This window comes from Mus pahari, chromosome 1 (assembly GCF_900095145.1).
Source record: "Mus pahari chromosome 1, PAHARI_EIJ_v1.1, whole genome shotgun sequence".
In the NCBI taxonomy this organism is placed as follows: Eukaryota; Metazoa; Chordata; class Mammalia; order Rodentia; family Muridae; genus Mus; species Mus pahari.
In genome coordinates, this window is record NC_034590.1 from 72907535 (window position 1) to 72924905 (window position 17371).

The following is a 17371-nucleotide window of genomic DNA, read 5'->3' on the forward strand; positions in this document are numbered from 1 at the left end:
GAAGGAAGAAGGAAGGAAGAAGAGAGGAAGAAGGGAGGAAGAAGGGAGCAAGCGAGGAAGGAAGGAAAGAAAGAAAGAAAGAAAGAAAGAAAGAAAGAAAGAAAGAAAGAAAGAAAGAAAGAAAGAAAGAAAGAAAGAAAAGAAAAGAAAGCAAAGCTAAGCAAATGGAAATTCAGCACCTTCCATGGCCTCTGCACCAGCTCCTGCCTCCAGGCTCCTGCCCTGTGTGAGTTCCTGTCCTCACTGCTTTTAGTGATGCCAGTTACCTTGGGTGGCTTTTGTTTGTTTCAGAGCTGAGGACCAAACCCAGGGCCTTGTGCTTGCCAGGCAAGCACTCTACCACTGAGCTAAATCCCCAACCCCTTCAGTGATGATCATTGATATGAAAGTATAAGCCAAATAGACCCTTTCCACCCCAACTTCGCTTTGGTCACAGTGGCCAACTTGGCAAGCTCCAGGCCAGTAAAAGATTGTCTTTAAAATACGAGGTGAGGGTATTGAAGAGATGGCTGAGTGGTTAAGAGCACTGGCAGCTCTTCCAGAGGACATAGGTTCAATTCTCAGTGCCCTCATGGTGACTAACAAGCATCTTTAAGTTCAGATCCAGGAGATCTGACTCCCTCTTCTGATCTCTGAGGACGCTAGGCACACAAATGTTACACAGACATGCATGTACAATAAAACAATTTAAAAACAGATGGACAGCACCTGAGGAAGAACAGCAGAAGCTTCCTCTTGCTTCCATGTATTGGCAGCATGCACACATATACACATCCACTAAAGAGAGTACAATGTGAATGGTACTTCTGGGATTATGCTGTGAACTCCCTAGCTTCCATTTGTACAGTCTGGGTAAAGCCATGTGATATATAATGTATATATAATAGATAGGTTTTATATAGTTGTATAATTAATTATATATAAATATAATGACTATATAAATATATTTATATTATTTTTATTTTTAATATAAATGAATATGATTATATTAAATGTATATGCATTATATACATATATGTAATTATATATATAGTACCTTATACACTTCTAAAGATCAGTGTCAGGGGGATGAAAGTGACATGTGCATAGGAGTTTATAGATCACAAAAGTTGACGCCAGGTATGGTGGTACATCACTTTAATTCAAGCATTTGAGAAACAAGCAGTCAGACTTCTTGTGAGTTTGAGGAACAGCTTGGTCTACATAAGTGAACTCCAGGCCATCCAAGGCTACATAGAAAGTCTCTGTCTTAACAGAAGAAAAAACAAACAAACAAGTTAGCTTTAGAATTCTTCAGGCTAACGACTGGTTAGAGGCCACTGTCTTGGCTCTCGGGACAGAAAGATGTGGTTCCCTTCTCGGGAACAGTGCCTCCCAGGGAAGGTTTCAGGCTGACATGGCTATGGGGACCCTTCACTATCACTTAATGGTCTGGGGTTTCATTCCATTGCAGTTGGTGGCTCCAGTGTGACTCCAAATGCTCCCAGCACTTTGTGGCTTCTGACTGCTATAGAGTGGGTGTCCCTTCCCACCCCATACTCTTATCCTCCGCCATCCTCATCCATCTTCCACTTTTTGTCCTCAGGGAACTGCGGCTGTGCTTTCCTACAGATTGATGTGGGTCGTTCTTCCTGGCCCTTGGACAGACCTTTCGTCACCCTGCTCCCTGCCACCATGCTAATGTCCCTCACTGACTCCAAGTCGGGGAAGAACCGCTCAGGGGTCCGGATGTTTAAAGATGGTAAAGAGGGCAAAAGCAGAAAGGCAGATGCAGTGTGGAGGCAGGGCTTAGTGCTGCTGGGTATAGACTGTGGGAGGGAGGGGTCCTGTGCTAGGGCTTAGCTGCATCAGTTAGGGGCACAGGGCAATCTAGCGTTTGTGTGAGTTCTGCCTGGTGACAAGGTTGGGGGTATAGATGAGTATGATTTATATATTTACCACCTGTGACTCGTTGGTGTCTGATTCATTGTGTTTCGTGGTTTTGGTTGCTGTGCAGCCCAGGCTAGCCTTAAATACTTCCTGCCCTAGCCTCTCAGGTGCTAGAATTGCAGGCATATGCTATTGTACCCATTTCAATACATGTTTTTATTTGAATAGTTGTGTTTAATTTCTAGCATGACAGAAAAAATATAGAATAAATTTTGCTGGCTATATTTATATAATATATAGTTTTTCTTGAATTCTTCTTATGCAAATCTGTGTTCACCGGACACTGTAACAGATGCATAAGGTATGATTCCTGGACTCTCGGGCATACAGCCTGTTTATCTGTGTTTAAATTGGACATTTTTTGTCTTGTAGAATAAGAGTGAGATTTTGGAGAGGTTTTTGAGGTGTAGGGAACGATACACTGACTGGATTATGTTAAGAATCAAAAATGTGAACCGGGCGTGGTGGCGCACACCTTTAATCCCAGCACTCAAGAGACAGAGGCAGGCGGATTTCTGAGTTCGAGGCCGGCCTGGTCTACAAAGTGAGTTCCAGGACAGACAGGGCTATACAGAGAAACCCTGTCTCGAAAAACCAAAAAAAAAAAAAAAAAAAAAAAAAGAATCAAAAATGTGAAGTTTGGGCTCCTGGAGAGATGGTACAGAGGTTAAGAGCACTGTCTGCTCTTCCAGAGTTCAATTTCCAGCAACCACATAGTGACTCATAGCCATCTATAGTGAGATCTGGTGCCCTCTTCTGGCCTGCAGGCATACATAGTAAATAAACGTTTTTTATCTTTTTTTTTTTTTTTTTTAAAGTTAAGTTTGTGGTATTGGCGTTTGATACTGTGGAGGCTGCATAGAGAGGGTAGGAGTGTGTGGGAGGTTGCAGCCTCATGTTCAGGAGGGTGGAGACTGGTATGGAACTGTGGTGGAGGAGTGGCTAGAAGACAAGGAGCTAGGCTGAAAGGACCTTGCCTCACCAGTTTTCCAAACCTTCCCCTGAGCACCACAGCCTGAAGGGACGTGTACTGCTGATCTCCATTCTTCCTCTTGTTGGCATTTACCGTGTGTTGCCCTTGACTTGTCTTGCTTTTCTTCTGATGTCTCCGTTCCTGCCTCCTCCTTCTCTGTTGCTCAAGCCCACGCTTGCATACACACACACAGGCACACACACACACCTTCCCCTCTCCTTCCTCTCTCCAGGGTCTCATGTAGCCTAAGCAGACCTCAGACTTGCTTTGCTATCAAGGCTAGCCTTGAACTCCTGATCCTCTTTGCCTCTCTTCCCAAGGGCTGAGATGCACATGCCCAGCTTTCTTCCCGCCCTCCCCCTTCTCTCATTTGTAAATGTTTATTTCTATTTACAATACTTACATCTATGTAGATGTGGGAGGGGTGGGTGTATGTACTTGTACCTGAGGAGGCCAGAAGAGGGTGTGGGATTCCCCGGAACTAGAATTACAGGTAAACCACTTGACATGGGTACTAGGAACTGAACTCTGGTCCTCTGCAAGAATAACAAGTGCTCTTAACTACTGAGCCATCTCTCCAGCCCTTCCTTTTTCTCTGATTTTTTTTCTTCAGATGATTTCCTGACTCCAGCCTCAGGAGAGTCTTGGGATCGACTTCGATTGACCTGCTCCCAACCTTTCACACGTCATCAGTCCTTTGGCCTGGCCTTCCTACGAGTACGTTCCTCTCTGGACTCTCTGGCTGACCCTGTAGTAGATCCCTCAGCCCCTGGGAGCTCTGGGCTTAACCAGGTATGTCGATGGTGGAGAGAGGATTTACTTTTCTCTAACTTTTTGGTCCCTAGTTAGAACCTGATACTTTATTGAAGAAAAGTAAAGAGAGAGAAAGAGAATGTAAGATTTTCTGTGTATGGTGTGGTTAAGTGGAAGGATTTTCTTGTAGATATAAGAAAGAGAGCAGCCAGAGGCACTCAGAAGAATCCAAAACGGGGGCTAGAAAGATGGATCGGCAGTTAAGAGCACTGACTGCTCTTCCAGAGGTCCTGGCCAGGGCTATCTGAGAGTGGGAGGGGGGGGAGAGAGAAAAAGAGAGTAGCTGAAACAAAAATAGCAGCATTACAAGGAAAATGAGTAGCCAAGGGGAGAGAAGCCTGTGAGCTCAATGGAGTTTAGGGGAGGAGAGGAGAAGGGCGGGATGCTAGCTGGCGTGGACTGTGAAATGTGTAACAGGTACACCTGATACTGAGGGAGCATAAAGGCCAAGCGTGTACCTTGGTATGCTAATACATACCACTTGCAGCCATTTGTCCTTTCTGCCAGTGACAAGAGAAATAATTCCTTTTGGTAGAGGGGACTGGCTTTACAAGCCCCTGGACAATGCTGGCTTTTATCTAACCACCAGAAATCCTACTAGAGTTCAGGCTGAGCCCATTTCTGGATATTTGAGCTGCCTTTCGCAGTTTGCAAGATTGGAGTCTGATTTGGACCTAAATGCCCTGGTTTTGTGGAGTAAACTCCTTTCTTTTCTATTACAGAGCAGAGATGTGAGTGAGTGAGCCTTGAGTATAGTCTACACAAAGCTGTTGGGCCATTTGTTCTTTAACTATACTGAAACTGTTTTTGGATCTCAATTTAACCTCATATGTTATTTCTGGGTTTGCAAGGAGTTCTCACTTGAAAGCCCCAAGGCAGCCCCACTGCTTTGCAAAAAGCCCTCCACGTCTTTAGATGTGTGCCTGGCTGTACCATTTAATCTGAGCACTTGGGAGGCAGAAGCAGGTGGATTTGTCGTGAGTTTTTGTTTTGAGACAGGGTTTCTCTATAGCCCTGGCTGTCCCTGTAGACCAGACTGACCTTGAACTCAGAGATTAAAGGTGTGAGACACCACTGCCTGGCACTGGAATAATGTTTTTGTTTTTGTTTTGTTTTGGTGTGATTTAGGTTGTTTGTTTGTTTGTTTGTTTGTTTTTCAAAGCAGGGTTTCTCTGTGTAGCCCTGGCTGTCCTGGAACTCATGCTATAGACCAAGTTGACCTCAAACTCACAGAAATCCACCTGCCTCTGCTATCCAAGTGCTGGGATTAAAGGCATGAGCCACATTGCCAGGTGGAATAATGGTTTTTTTTAAATGTCCAAATTAAAATATATATATTTTTTGAGACAAGGTCTTTCTCTTTTGATAATATACACCTATACAAATTCATTTTATTTATATAAAGTAACAGATATATATTTTAAAAGTTTACAAGAGACAAACTCAAAAGTTTGCATATTCCATCAGTCCCCTTAGGCCGGTTTTACCCAATAGTGTGGATTCTTTTAGTCCCAGAGCCCTTCTGATCATGACAAAACCCTGAGCATACAAAAATCACAGTATTATAGACTGCTCACCGCGGATACAATCATGTTCATTCCTGGGCAGCAGTGTCCTCTGCTGGTGAATCTGGGTATTCTTCTCCATTTTTCTCCTCAGAACTCTACAGATGTGCTGGAGTCCCATCCTAGCCCCTGGCTGACTAATCCTTCTATCCGGAGGACATTCTTCCCAGATCCCCAGACGTATGTACCTGCTGTTGATATTTCTCCTGTAAAGACAAGGCCATATAGTTCATGGGCACAAAAAACCCATCCCGTGGTCCCCTGGTTAGTCACTTAAGGTCTAAACACGTCAGAATGGCAAACTATGTTTCGTTCAAGTAAGTAAGAGTAATGTCTGTATTCTGAGTGAAACCAGTTACCACTTCTCTGCAGGAGCACCAAGGAAATCTCAGAGCTCAAGGGTATGTTGAAGCAGTTGCAGCCGGGGCCTCTGGGGCGGGCGGCCCGCATGGTGCTTTCTGCTGCCCATAAGGCTCCTCCAGCCAGTGTTGTAAGCCCAAACAACAGCGGAGAACCAGGTTCCAGCCATGCAGAGAATGCAGGTGAGGCTGCCCTTCTTCCCCAACTCTACCACAGCGTACTGGACTAGCTCACTGGCTTCACGTGAAAGAGGAAACTGTCAGGGGAAAGAGAAATTAAATCCTACATAATGGCTAAAAGAACACTGGCCTAGGAATCAGGAATCTTTGTCTTTGCCTCTCTTTGCTCATGTTTGTAGGAAAAGGGTTAAACCAAATAATAGCTCAGTACAGTATTAGCATTCTGTGATCATCTCAGAAAGACAACTGTGGTGAATTCCTCAAGCCCAACACTTGGGAAGTGGAGGAAGCAGAAGGATCAGTAGTCAAGATCATTCTCAGCTACAGACAGAGCCGCAGGCCAGCTCGAGTAGCACAAGACCCTATCACAAAAGATCAGAGATGTCTGTGGGGAGGGCCTATTCCAGCTCGTTCCAGGAGGTTGGAGAGTCAGCATCTCAGAGTGTGGCAGCTATTTCATTGGTGACAAACACAAGGGAAGGACAGGGCCAGCCAGAAGTCACAGCTTTTTTACCCCCTTGAGATAAGAGCACTCACCACTTAGCTCTTAGCTGGCCCAAAACTCACAGGGACCCACCTGCCTCTTCCTCTCAAGTGCTGGGTTAAAGGTGCCTCCTAGCATTTTGAAACCTACTCACAGATACTGTGCCATTTGCTAAAGACCACCTACACTCGAGGGGCTCTCAGTACAAACGGGAAGTAGGTAATGGGGGTCATTTCAGAAGCTGTAAAAGTCTATACTTTTTTAAAAGGAGACTGAAAAGAAACCAAGCATTTGGGGATTTGGGGGTATACTGTTGATAAGGTACTGAGATTATGTAAGCCCTTTGAAATACATTCACTGCTGTACCAAGTGTGTCTGAAATTTCAAATAAATAAGTAAATAGTGACTATTGGTTTTTGTTAACACTCACTTGACAGGTATTTCATGAATATCTGTATATGCTAGCCTCATATGGTGCCAGAGATATCTATAATAAATAAAATAACAGTGCTCATGTCTTAGTAAAGAAATGTTGTCTGTGTCAAACAAGGAAACCTAAAGCTAAACTATGATAAGTACTTTGAAGGAAAAGACCATAGAATGACAAAATTTCAGTCAGAAAATCCAGGGAAAGACCTTATAGGAATAAGTATTTCCTTATTGAATGAGAAAAAGAATTAAGACAGAGAAGATAGAATATCTCGAAAGAAAAGTTAAAGTGTGGAGGCCTTCAGTAAATAGCTAGACTGTTTGATTTTTGTCTTTCAAGAAAATGTCTTGAGCCGGGCGTGGTGGGTGGCACACGCCTTTTATCCCAGCACTTGGCAGAGGCAGGCGAATTTCTGAGTTCGAGGCCAGCCTGGTCTACAAAGTGAGTTCCAGGACAGCCAGGGCTATACAGAGAAACCCTGTTTTGAGAAAACCAAAAAAAAAAGAAAAGAAAAGAAAAGAAAAGAAAAGAAAAGAAAAGAAAAGAAAAGAAAATATCTCACCACTCATCCCAATTGACCTTAAACCTGCTGCCTTCTGGCCTCAGCTCTGAGAGCTGGGCTTACGGGCATGAGCCACCATGTCTGGGGGACAAGAAATTATTAATGAGCATTTCTAACGCAGAGCCCAGAGCAGAAGAACCAAACAGGAAGAAGGATGTGGGCAGAAGGAAGAGGAGGAAAGTGCAGGAGCAGAGGAGGTAGGCGGCAGTCATCCCCAACCCGCTGCTCTCCTAAGCCCTTTCCCGTTCATCAGAAGATACGCACACTGCATGTGATCACAATGCAAATCTTATAGCTCAGGCCTGTAATCCTAGCACTCAGGAAGCTTACACGTTTGACTACTAGGACTGCTGGACTAGTGGATACACAACAAGTTTCAGGCCAGCCTGAAATCAGTGGTTGCTGGTGTCTGTGGGAACAGACAGACGAATGTGGAGGGACTGACATGCATTTGGAGTTTTGTGGGGGTTGATAGAAAACGCCCTACAGAGCCGGGCATGGTGGCGCGTGCCTTTAATCCCAGCACTCGGGAGGCAGAGGCAGGTGGATTTCTGAGTTCGAGGCCAGCCTGGTCTACAAAGTGAGTTCCAGGACAGCCAGAGCTATACAGAGAAACCCTGTCTCGAAAAACCAAAAAAAAAAAAAAAAAAAAGAAAATGCCCTACAAATCCTCTTAGTTACTCAGACTGGAAGTATCTTTAATCCATGTTTCCAAAGGCTAATTATTTTTTTTTCTTTTTTTCGAGACAGGGTTTCTCTGTAAAGTCCTGGCTGTCCTGGAACTCACTCTGTAGACCAGGCTGGCCTCACACTCAGAAATCCGCCTGCCTCTGCCTCCCAAGTGCTGGGACCAAAGGCTAAATTTTTTTTTTTAAGATTGACTTATTATTATACACTGTAGCTGTCTTCTGACCCATCAGAAGATCTTATTATGGGTGGTTGTGAGCCACCATGTGGTTGCTGGGATTTGAACTCTGGACCTTCGGAAGAGCAGTCAGTGCTCTCACCCCTGAACCATCTCTCCAGCCCCCAAAGGCTAATTTTATGGTATGTGTATAATATCTCAATTTTAAAATTGAAAAACTGCCAGGCATGATGGCATGCACCTTTAATCCCAGGAGCCGAAGGGCAGAGACAGTCTGAACTTGAGTTCTGGGAAAGCCTGGTCCACCTAGCAAGTTCTAGGCCATACAGGGCTACATAGTGGGACCCTATTTCAAAATTGATTACTTTTTAGAGACTGAGGCCAATGATAGAAGCTCTGTTGTCAGATGCACAAAGGTTAACTGCCTTCCTCCAAGTCTGTCATATCAAGAGGGAAAACAAGTTACTGTTTCCACTCTCCTCTTTATGCTTCTAGTCTGGATTCTATACCTTCAGCATTTGTAGTCTCTCCCAGATAGCTGGCCTTAAACTGTTCTTTCCCACAGATCGTTGTCCAACTCGAGTTCTCAGCCAAATAGGAGGGGGAGAGGAAGGACAAGACAAAGACAGCACCGACCTCAGACCAAAAGTGATGATGGTGGTGTGCAGGCTACTGGACAGTGTCCCATCTGTGCAGGTGAACTGCATCAATCACCATGGGGGATGGGTGTCATTCTAGACAATTAGTGGGCTCCAAGTACAATAGGAGACCCTGTCTCAAATAGTCAGTTGGAGAATCAAAAAGATACACATCACTCTCTGGCCTCCATGAGTGAGTGCATGCATATGGTACACACATACCAATCAGTTTTGTTTTACACAGACACACACACACACACACACACACACGGTTTTGATTTGTCCAACCCTGGCAGCAATGTTCTTTATGCTCATAGCTGACCTTTCCCAGTAGATTCAATGTTCTGTAAGGACATCCATATCCCTCTGCACCTAGTACATGTCTGATGGATGTCTGGCGGACATGATGGTGTCTCTCAGCAAGCACTTGCACTTGCAGCAGATACTCCCTTCAGCATCTGGGGATGGCAGCTTGCCTGGGAGCAGGCCCAGTTTAACTGTCTCCTTTTCTCCTTAGGTTTCTTCAGTATTGAGACTCTTCCCCAGCATGCTGCCACTTGTGGAGAGAGCCCCCCACCCCAGCCAGCTTCTCCTGCCTCCTTGTCTTCTTCGGAGTCCGTGCTGTGGGTGTCCTCCCCAGAGAGCTCGCCGTTGCCTTCCTGGGTCCAGTGCCCTATCTGTGAATTACAGTTCTCGGCAAGAGAAATAGAAGAGCATGCCAGCATGTGTGGGGAAGTGTTTCCAGCCTGAGCAGTGATGTTCTGTTGATCCTTTATGTTGGAGCCTGGGGAGTGGATCTCTGGTGGCTAAGGAGGGTTGGTTCCCTTCCCTCCAGCTATTACTCAGGCCTGCCTGAGAACACTGTGGACCCAGCTTGCTCCCCAATCCTGTTGTCAAGGCTTTGTCACTATGGTACCCAATTCTCAAAGGATATTTTCCCCTTAGAACTTCTTTGGTAGAATTGATGATCTCTCCAAGGCCTTAGGACACTATCTAGAATGTGTTTCCTAATGCCCATTTTCCTGAAAGGAAAACTGAGGCTCAGAGGGGAAGTATTGGCTGGAAATTATAAAGATGAGTGAGTCTTGAGTGTGATGAATTCCATCTAACCTTGACCTTCTGTGTTTGTCATGGGCATCTGTCTCAGGTGTAATCAGATGACTCTGAAACTTTATACTTTACTTATAATGGTTGTGAAATGGATCTTCAGTAACATGGAAACCCCTCCTCTTCCTACTCATACGGTTCTTGCGGGAGCCAGAGAGATTCCTTTCTAAGGAGTAGATGATTCTGGGTGTGGCTTGTAAGGGTTTGAGTAAATCTCATTCTAACTATTTGAGATAGTTGGACCAGTGTCTCCCCTGGAGCTCTGGTCGTCCAATTCTGCTTTGAAGAATTGTGCACGCTTCCCGTGTTCCCCAGGAGATGTCATGTGGCACTAACACCCGTTCCCCTCATCCCCGAGGTACGAGGCAGGGAGAGAGCAGCTGGTCCTGATGAAGGGAGGGTGCAGGGTGGGGCTTTGGGTGGAAATAAAAGAGGATGCTAGGCACAGTCAAGGAAGAGGCAGAGCTGGAGTTCAAGCATTCAGTCCCTGCCCACAGAGGTGGGTGCAGCCATGGACCCCCTTTCGGTAAGAGACCCCTGCTTCCCTCCCCTCCTCATCCCAGTCCCTGGGGATGCAGGGACAGCCTGCTGCCAGACAAGTATGGGATGCTTCTGGTGGTAGGATTGCCCCCAGATCCCTGATCCAGGGCCTAGAAAAACAGAGCAAAGGGCTGGGCCTGGTAGAAGAACAGGATCAAACTGTACCAAGGAGGAGAGATGCTCCCCAAAGTAGAAGGCAGAGTGAGTGTGTGGTGGAAGGGAACATCTTAAGGTCCTGCTAGATCCCTCTGCATAGACAAAGGGTTTAGGGCAAGCCCAACTTGAAGACCCTCTGTGTGTGCATGTCTGAACTTGTCCTTCAGGGAGATAATCAGAAGATGAAATCAACAAGCTGGGATCCGATTCTTGCCGGATTCTGTGTGCTCGTGTGTTGGTTAGGTGCCTAGTGTGGCCCTGACCACCTACTCTGATCACCTCTTCAGGGAACTGACACTGGGCCCTGCTATGTGGGGTTTTTATAAGAATGGAAGTGAGCAAACACTCCCCACACTAGCTTTTCCTACCTGAACCTACATAATAAAATGGTGAACAAGACAGTATGTGTTGCCGATCTGTGTTTGGGACGAGGAAGGCATAATAGCTGATTACAGAAGGTAATCTTGGGAACTCAGAGTGCTCTCCTCTCTCCTTCACCTAGCCACAGCCCAACTGGACTGAGATTGTGAACAAAAAGCTCAAATTCCCCCCCACACTCCTGCGTGCCATCCAGGAGGGCCAGCTGGGTCTCGTGCAGCAGCTGCTGGAATCTGGCTCCGATGCCTCGGGTGCTGGACCAGGTGGTCCTCTTCGGAATGTGGAAGAATCTGAGGACCGCTCCTGGAGGGAAGCCCTCAATCTGGCCATCCGCCTGGGCCACGAGGTCATCACTGATGTTCTGCTGGCCAATGTCAAATTCGACTTCCGGCAGATCCACGAAGCCCTGCTAGTGGCTGTGGACACAAACCAGCCAGCGGTGGTGCGTCGCCTGCTAGCTCGGCTGGAGCGGGAGAAAGGTCGAAAAGTAGACACCAAGTCTTTCTCTCTAGCCTTCTTTGACTCATCGATTGATGGCTCCCGCTTTGCCCCTGGTGTCACTCCACTCACACTGGCCTGCCAGAAGGACCTGTATGAGATCGCCCAGCTGCTTATGGACCAGGGCCACACTATTGCTCGGCCCCACCCAGTTTCCTGTGCCTGCCTCGAGTGCAGCAATGCCCGCCGATACGACCTGCTCAAGTTCTCACTATCCCGAATCAACACCTACCGAGGTATTGCAAGCCGGGCTCACCTCTCGCTGGCCAGTGAGGATGCCATGCTGGCCGCTTTTCAGCTGAGCCGGGAGCTCAGGCGCCTTGCACGAAAGGAGCCTGAGTTTAAGGTTTGTTACCCCCCACTCTAAACTCTGTCCTGCCCTCGGTGCCCCGTGTCTGTTGTTGTACTGGGACAGGATTGGGCTTTGTGGTGGCTGTTGTTGGAAGTTTGAGAAGTGGGAAATGTTGCAAACAAGGGTGGAGCCTCTTGGTTTTTTTTTTTTTTTTTTCCCCCCGAGACAGGGTTTCTCTGTGTAGCTCTGGCTGTCCTGGAACTCACTGTGTAGACCAGGCTGGTCTCGAACTCAAAAATCCACCTGCCTCTGCCTCCCAAGTGCTGGGATTAAAGGCATGCGTCACCACTGCCCGGCAAACCTCTTGGTTTTAAGAACAACAATTTTATCCAGGAACAGGCTTTCATTCCAGTGACAGCCACTTATGTGAGGAGTATGGCTTCCACCTTAGGGTACTCTAGATCGACTTAGGGTACTCTAGATCCACCTAAGGGAAAGAGAGAGGAATAGAAAGCAGCTGAACAGACTTAGATGAGACATTCAGTAAGTGCTCCCCTTAGGGATGCCCTGTGTATGCTCGCCTAGAGCACCATGTGTTTGGGGCTCTCAAGCTTGTGATCATGAAAAGGGGGACAAGATGTCCCCAAGACTTTATTCAGTGCCTCTGCGAATGGTCCTCACAGGGCTTGCAAAGCACAGAAAACAGGAAAAGAAAGAGAGCGACCTGCAGCTTCTGTGTTTTGGAAAGATTCTTAGGGGAAGAGGTGTTTAAGCTTGGCTGTGGAAGAGGCTGGTTAGAGACGATGAGCAACGAAGGTGGTTGAAGTGGAGCGGAAGGCCTAGAGAATGGTACATAATGAGGCTGGAGACAACTCAGTTGGCAGAGCGCCCGAGCATGGGCTGGACTTTCATCCCCATCACTGTGTCGTCACACCTGCGATCCAGCACCTGAGTGGTAGAGACAGAACCATCAGAGCTCAAGAGCATCTTTGGGAAGTTTTAGGACAGCCTGGAATACATGAGGCCTTACCTCAACAACCCTACCCCCAAAAAAGTAGGAGGACCTGGGATGGACCAAAGATACGTGGAGTGCCTGGTCTAGGCCTGGCATTGCACCACTCCCATTTGTCCATCACTGAGCCCTTGGCATTCCCTGTGTGCCAAGGCAGACTACATCTCCATCCTCAGGACTGCTATTAGGTAGGGAACCTATGAGGGTCTTATGAAAGCCTAGGACAAGATGGGGCCAAAGAGCCAGGAGAATAGAAAGGTCCCCACCAGGAAGGAGCAGTGCTCAAAGGACTTCCCATCTCACAGCAGCTTGTGGAGTGGGCAAGGCAGGAATTCTTATCCATACTTTACAGGCAGAGAAACTGAAGACAAAAAATATGCTTCCTATCTGAGGGACAGTGCTAAAGACTGATTTAGAGCCTCGCTGGAGAAAAAGCTCCAGGTAGAAAAGGATAAGGTGGGAAATGTGCAGCTAGGAACTCTGCACTCTTTTTTGCATCTCCTTAAACTGCTGGTACTGGTTCCATATCAGGGCGGAAATCAAAAATGAGCAGAAGGTAGGGCAGTGAGGTGGCTCGGCAAGGAAAGCTGCTCCTGTCACTGCCGCTGCCGCTGCCGCTGCTGCTCAAGTCTGGCCACCTGATCTCAATCCCCAGGACCCAAATAAAAGTAGAAAGAGAACCAATTCAACAAAGTTGTCCTACCTGTGCATACGTGCTATGGTATGTGTACCTGCACACATATCACACATAATAACAATTTTAAATAAAGTATGGGAAGTTGGAGTTGTAGTGGGACAAGAGTCAGCAATTAGAAGAGGAAATCCAAGGAGCAGACAAATGTGGTTGGTTTGGGCTGCAGTGTCTTAGTGACACGGTGGGGATAACATCAGGCGAGAGAAGGTGACACAGGACCGATGAGGTAGCAGGAGAATGGAATAGACCCGGTGATGTCAGAGCTGACCCTGGCCCACGGTTCAGGGGAGGGGGAGGGGCAGGGACAGGTTGGTCTGATGACACACAACACTTTTCTTACAGCCTCAGTACATCGCCCTGGAGTCTCTCTGCCAGGACTATGGCTTCGAGTTGCTGGGCATGTGCCGGAATCAGAGTGAGGTCACCGCAGTGCTCAATGACCTGGGCGAGGATAGTGAGACTGAGCCTGAGGCTGAGGGCCTGGGTCAGGCCTTTGAGGAGGGCATCCCCAACCTGGCAAGACTGCGGCTGGCTGTCAACTACAATCAGAAACAGGTCGGTTGGATCCTACCGCCTGCCCTCCCTTACCCTGGTCTCTTGTCCTGTGTTCTCTAAGACATGTCCAGAGTCAGCCATATCTCGGGACTTCCTCTATCCTTGGGAATTCTGAGACCTTGATTCTGACCTTCCACATGAGCCCTTAACAGCAAGAGGGGAGGTTTCCCATCTTCTCCTGGTTACCTTCAATCTGAGCACGAATGGTCCTTGGAAAGCTAGTCACCACCAGGATCCCACATTCTGGTCTCACACAGGTTTAGCTTTGCCTCTAGCCTAATGAATAACTTTGGCCCAGACTTCTGCTGTTAGACTACAACACCTGATTCTGTAGAGCCAGTCTGTAAGGGGTTAATTGTCTAGTGATATTTTTTTTCTTCCCTGTCTCATTAGATGCCTTACCCAACAGCCAAGGTAAAGACAGAATCTCTGTCCAGCCTCCCACAGTCCCCGACTCTTCACTCTCAACCCCATACAGATAGCCTGACCCACAAAGCATGTTACCAAAGCTCTCCTGTGTGCCATCTTCATTGACCTGGTACCCATGACAGGAGTCCCATACTGCATGCCCCTTCCCTCCTCAAGATCCTTTGTCCAGACTTCTATTACATATACTTACTGAGGTAGGCAGGGAGCACTGAGAATTCTGGGACTAAGACCCCAAGTTCTATCCATTCCTGCCTGACTTCAAGAACTCGGGTTGTGAAGAGTCTTGGAATTCATACTGAGGCCTACTGGAATCACTTGCCCATGGGCACATGGGAAGGAAAGCCCTTCTCTTCTGGGTGGGCTGGCATGGGGACAAAAGGATGCTTCATCCTGTGTGGCAGGAAGTAGGGCTCCACCTCCCTCCAACCAGCTCCTTTGACCTTCCTCCCTGGTGGCCATCTCCTCTCATGGCGCATCTCTGCTTAGTTTGTAGCACACCCCATCTGCCAGCAAGTTCTGTCTTCCATCTGGTGTGGGAACCTGGCTGGCTGGCGTGGAAGCACCACCATCTGGAAGCTCTTTGTCGCCTTCCTCATCTTCCTCACCATGCCCTTCCTCTGCATTGGCTACTGGCTGGCACCCAAGTCCCGGGTACTAAGAATAAGATGAGGGATACCTTGGTTTGTATTTTGGAAGCAAGCTCCCCACTGGGAGTGTAGGGGTGGATTGGAGGCAGGGACAGACATTACAAAAACTGCCAGAGTGCGGCAAGAGAAAGAGTGGAGAGGGCCACTCGGGCACCTGACTGGATGAGCCAGCGAAGCAGGTTTAGAATAGTGGTGGTGACAATCTGACCTTTCAATTTGGTTGAGCATGAACTTTTCCTGTGAGATACTCCCCCCCCCAAAAAAAAGATGGGTATGCAGTAAAAACACTTACCTCCCATGGTTATGAAAAACACTTACCTCCTATGGTTATGAAAGAGAGAACAGAAAATAGAGGGCCTCATGCATACTACATTCTTAGTACATGCCTGGATGAGTGGGTGATCCTGAAAGTGCAGACTCACATGGGAGCCAGGTAGTCTAGCAGGCTGTGAGGACCAGCAGCAGCAGGCCTCTGTCAGCCATGCTTTACCCTCTCCCCTGAAGCTGGGCCGCCTGCTGAAGATCCCTGTGTTGAAGTTCCTGCTGCATTCTGCCTCCTACCTGTGGTTCCTTATCTTCCTGCTGGGAGAGTCTCTGGTCATGGAGACCCAGCTGAACACCTTCAAAGGCCGCAGCCAGAGTGTCTGGGAGACTTCACTACATATGATCTGGGTCACAGGTGTGTATGAGCGAGCCCTTTACTTGTGGCTAGCTACCAAGATCCTCATAGCCAGGCCTGGCACTGGGCCCCACTAAAACTTAGTCACACTGGGCAGGCTTATCATTTAGACACCTGTAAAATAAAGATATATTTTATTATTTTTTTTTATTTTTTTATTTTTTAAATATTTATTTATTTATTTATTTATTTAATGTAAGCACACTGAAGCTGTCTTCAGACACTCCAGAAGAGGGCATCAGATTTCGTTACAGATGGTTGTGAGCCACCATGTGGTTGCTGGGATTTGAACTCAGGACCTTTGGAAGAGCAGTTGGCGTTCTTAACCACTGAGCCATCTCACCAGCCCCAAAGATATATTTTAAAAGATTTATTTTTTTAATTTATATGAGTACAATGTAGCTGTCTTCAGACACACCAGAAGAGGGCATCGGATCCCATTACAGATGGTTGTAAGCCACCCTGTGGTTGGTAGGAATTGAACTCGGGACCTCTATCAGAGCAGTCAATGCTCTTAACCACTGAGCCATCTCTCCAGCCCTAAAATCAAGATCATAAAACGGAGCTGGGTCCTGTGGTACCCAACTCTAATCCCATCACTCAGGAAACTAAAGCAAAAAAAGCACACTCAGAGCCAACCAGGGCTGCATAGCAAGACCTTGTCCCAAAGGGGTGAGTGGTTTCAATGGCTCAGGGAACAGAAGCACTTGCTGCCAAGCCTGACCACCTGAGTTCAGTACCCGAGATGAACCTGCTGGAGAAAGAGAACCATCTCCCACTGACCTCCACCCATGTGCGATGGCAGTACATGCAAGTGCCCATGCATTCATGCATGCACACACACACACACACACACACACACACACACCACAAGGAGGGGTTCTTATTTTTCCAGACGGTCACTTTACACTTGGATAGAGTAAATGTTTCAGCTCCCCACTCCCACAAAGGCCCTGTGTTGCAGCCTGGCTGTGTCCTAGAAGGAGGAAGGGAGCATGGCTTCCTCCTCTCCTGACCCTCCCTGGAGACCCTCTTCTCCCCTTCCAGGCTTCCTATGGTTTGAATGCAAGGAGGTGTGGATCGAGGGCTTGCGAAGCTACCTCCTGGACTGGTGGAACTTCCTGGACGTGGTCATCCTGTCCCTCTACTTGGCATCCTTTGCACTGCGCCTCCTCCTGGCTGGGCTTGCCTACATGCACTGCCGTGATGCCTCAGACAGCACCACCTGCCGCTATTTCACCACAGCTGGTGAGGAGCCTGCCCTCATCACCTTCCCCTTTGCTGTGATCAGCTACCCAGCAAAGCGGCTTCAGGTAGGAAGGGTTTGTTTGGGTTTGTTGCTTGAAGAGACACAGTACGTCCTGGTGAGGAAGACATGGTGGGTGCAGAGGCAGCTAGTTAGTGTGTCCATAGTCAGGAGTGAGAGATGAACGCCGGTGTTCAGTCTCTCTCTCTCTCTCTCTCATTTTAAAGATTTATTTATTTATTACTATATGTAAGTGTACTGTAGCTGTCTTCAGACACATTACAGACCTCATTACAGATGGTTGTGAGCCACCTTGTGGTTGCTTGGATTTGAACTCAGG

General features: G+C 47.5%; 1 protein-coding gene across 1 annotated transcript in view; it reads left to right on the plus strand.

The window, feature by feature from the left end:
• LOC110319762 (short transient receptor potential channel 2) overlaps positions 1 to 17371 on the plus strand; it is a 32088-nt gene that overhangs the window by 7891 nt on the left and 6826 nt on the right. Inside the window, exons 4-16 of the mRNA XM_029535687.1 lie at positions 1586 to 1741; positions 3516 to 3694; positions 5375 to 5460; positions 5653 to 5822; positions 7417 to 7492; positions 8726 to 8856; positions 9316 to 9427; positions 10224 to 10263; positions 11104 to 11823; positions 13818 to 14030; positions 14946 to 15110; positions 15611 to 15785; positions 16833 to 17098. Coding sequence (XP_029391547.1) covers positions 1586 to 1741; positions 3516 to 3694; positions 5375 to 5460; positions 5653 to 5822; positions 7417 to 7492; positions 8726 to 8856; positions 9316 to 9427; positions 10224 to 10263; positions 11104 to 11823; positions 13818 to 14030; positions 14946 to 15110; positions 15611 to 15785; positions 16833 to 17098 — 2489 coding nt within the window. The remainder of the gene's footprint in view (positions 1 to 1585; positions 1742 to 3515; positions 3695 to 5374; positions 5461 to 5652; positions 5823 to 7416; positions 7493 to 8725; positions 8857 to 9315; positions 9428 to 10223; positions 10264 to 11103; positions 11824 to 13817; positions 14031 to 14945; positions 15111 to 15610; positions 15786 to 16832; positions 17099 to 17371) is intronic.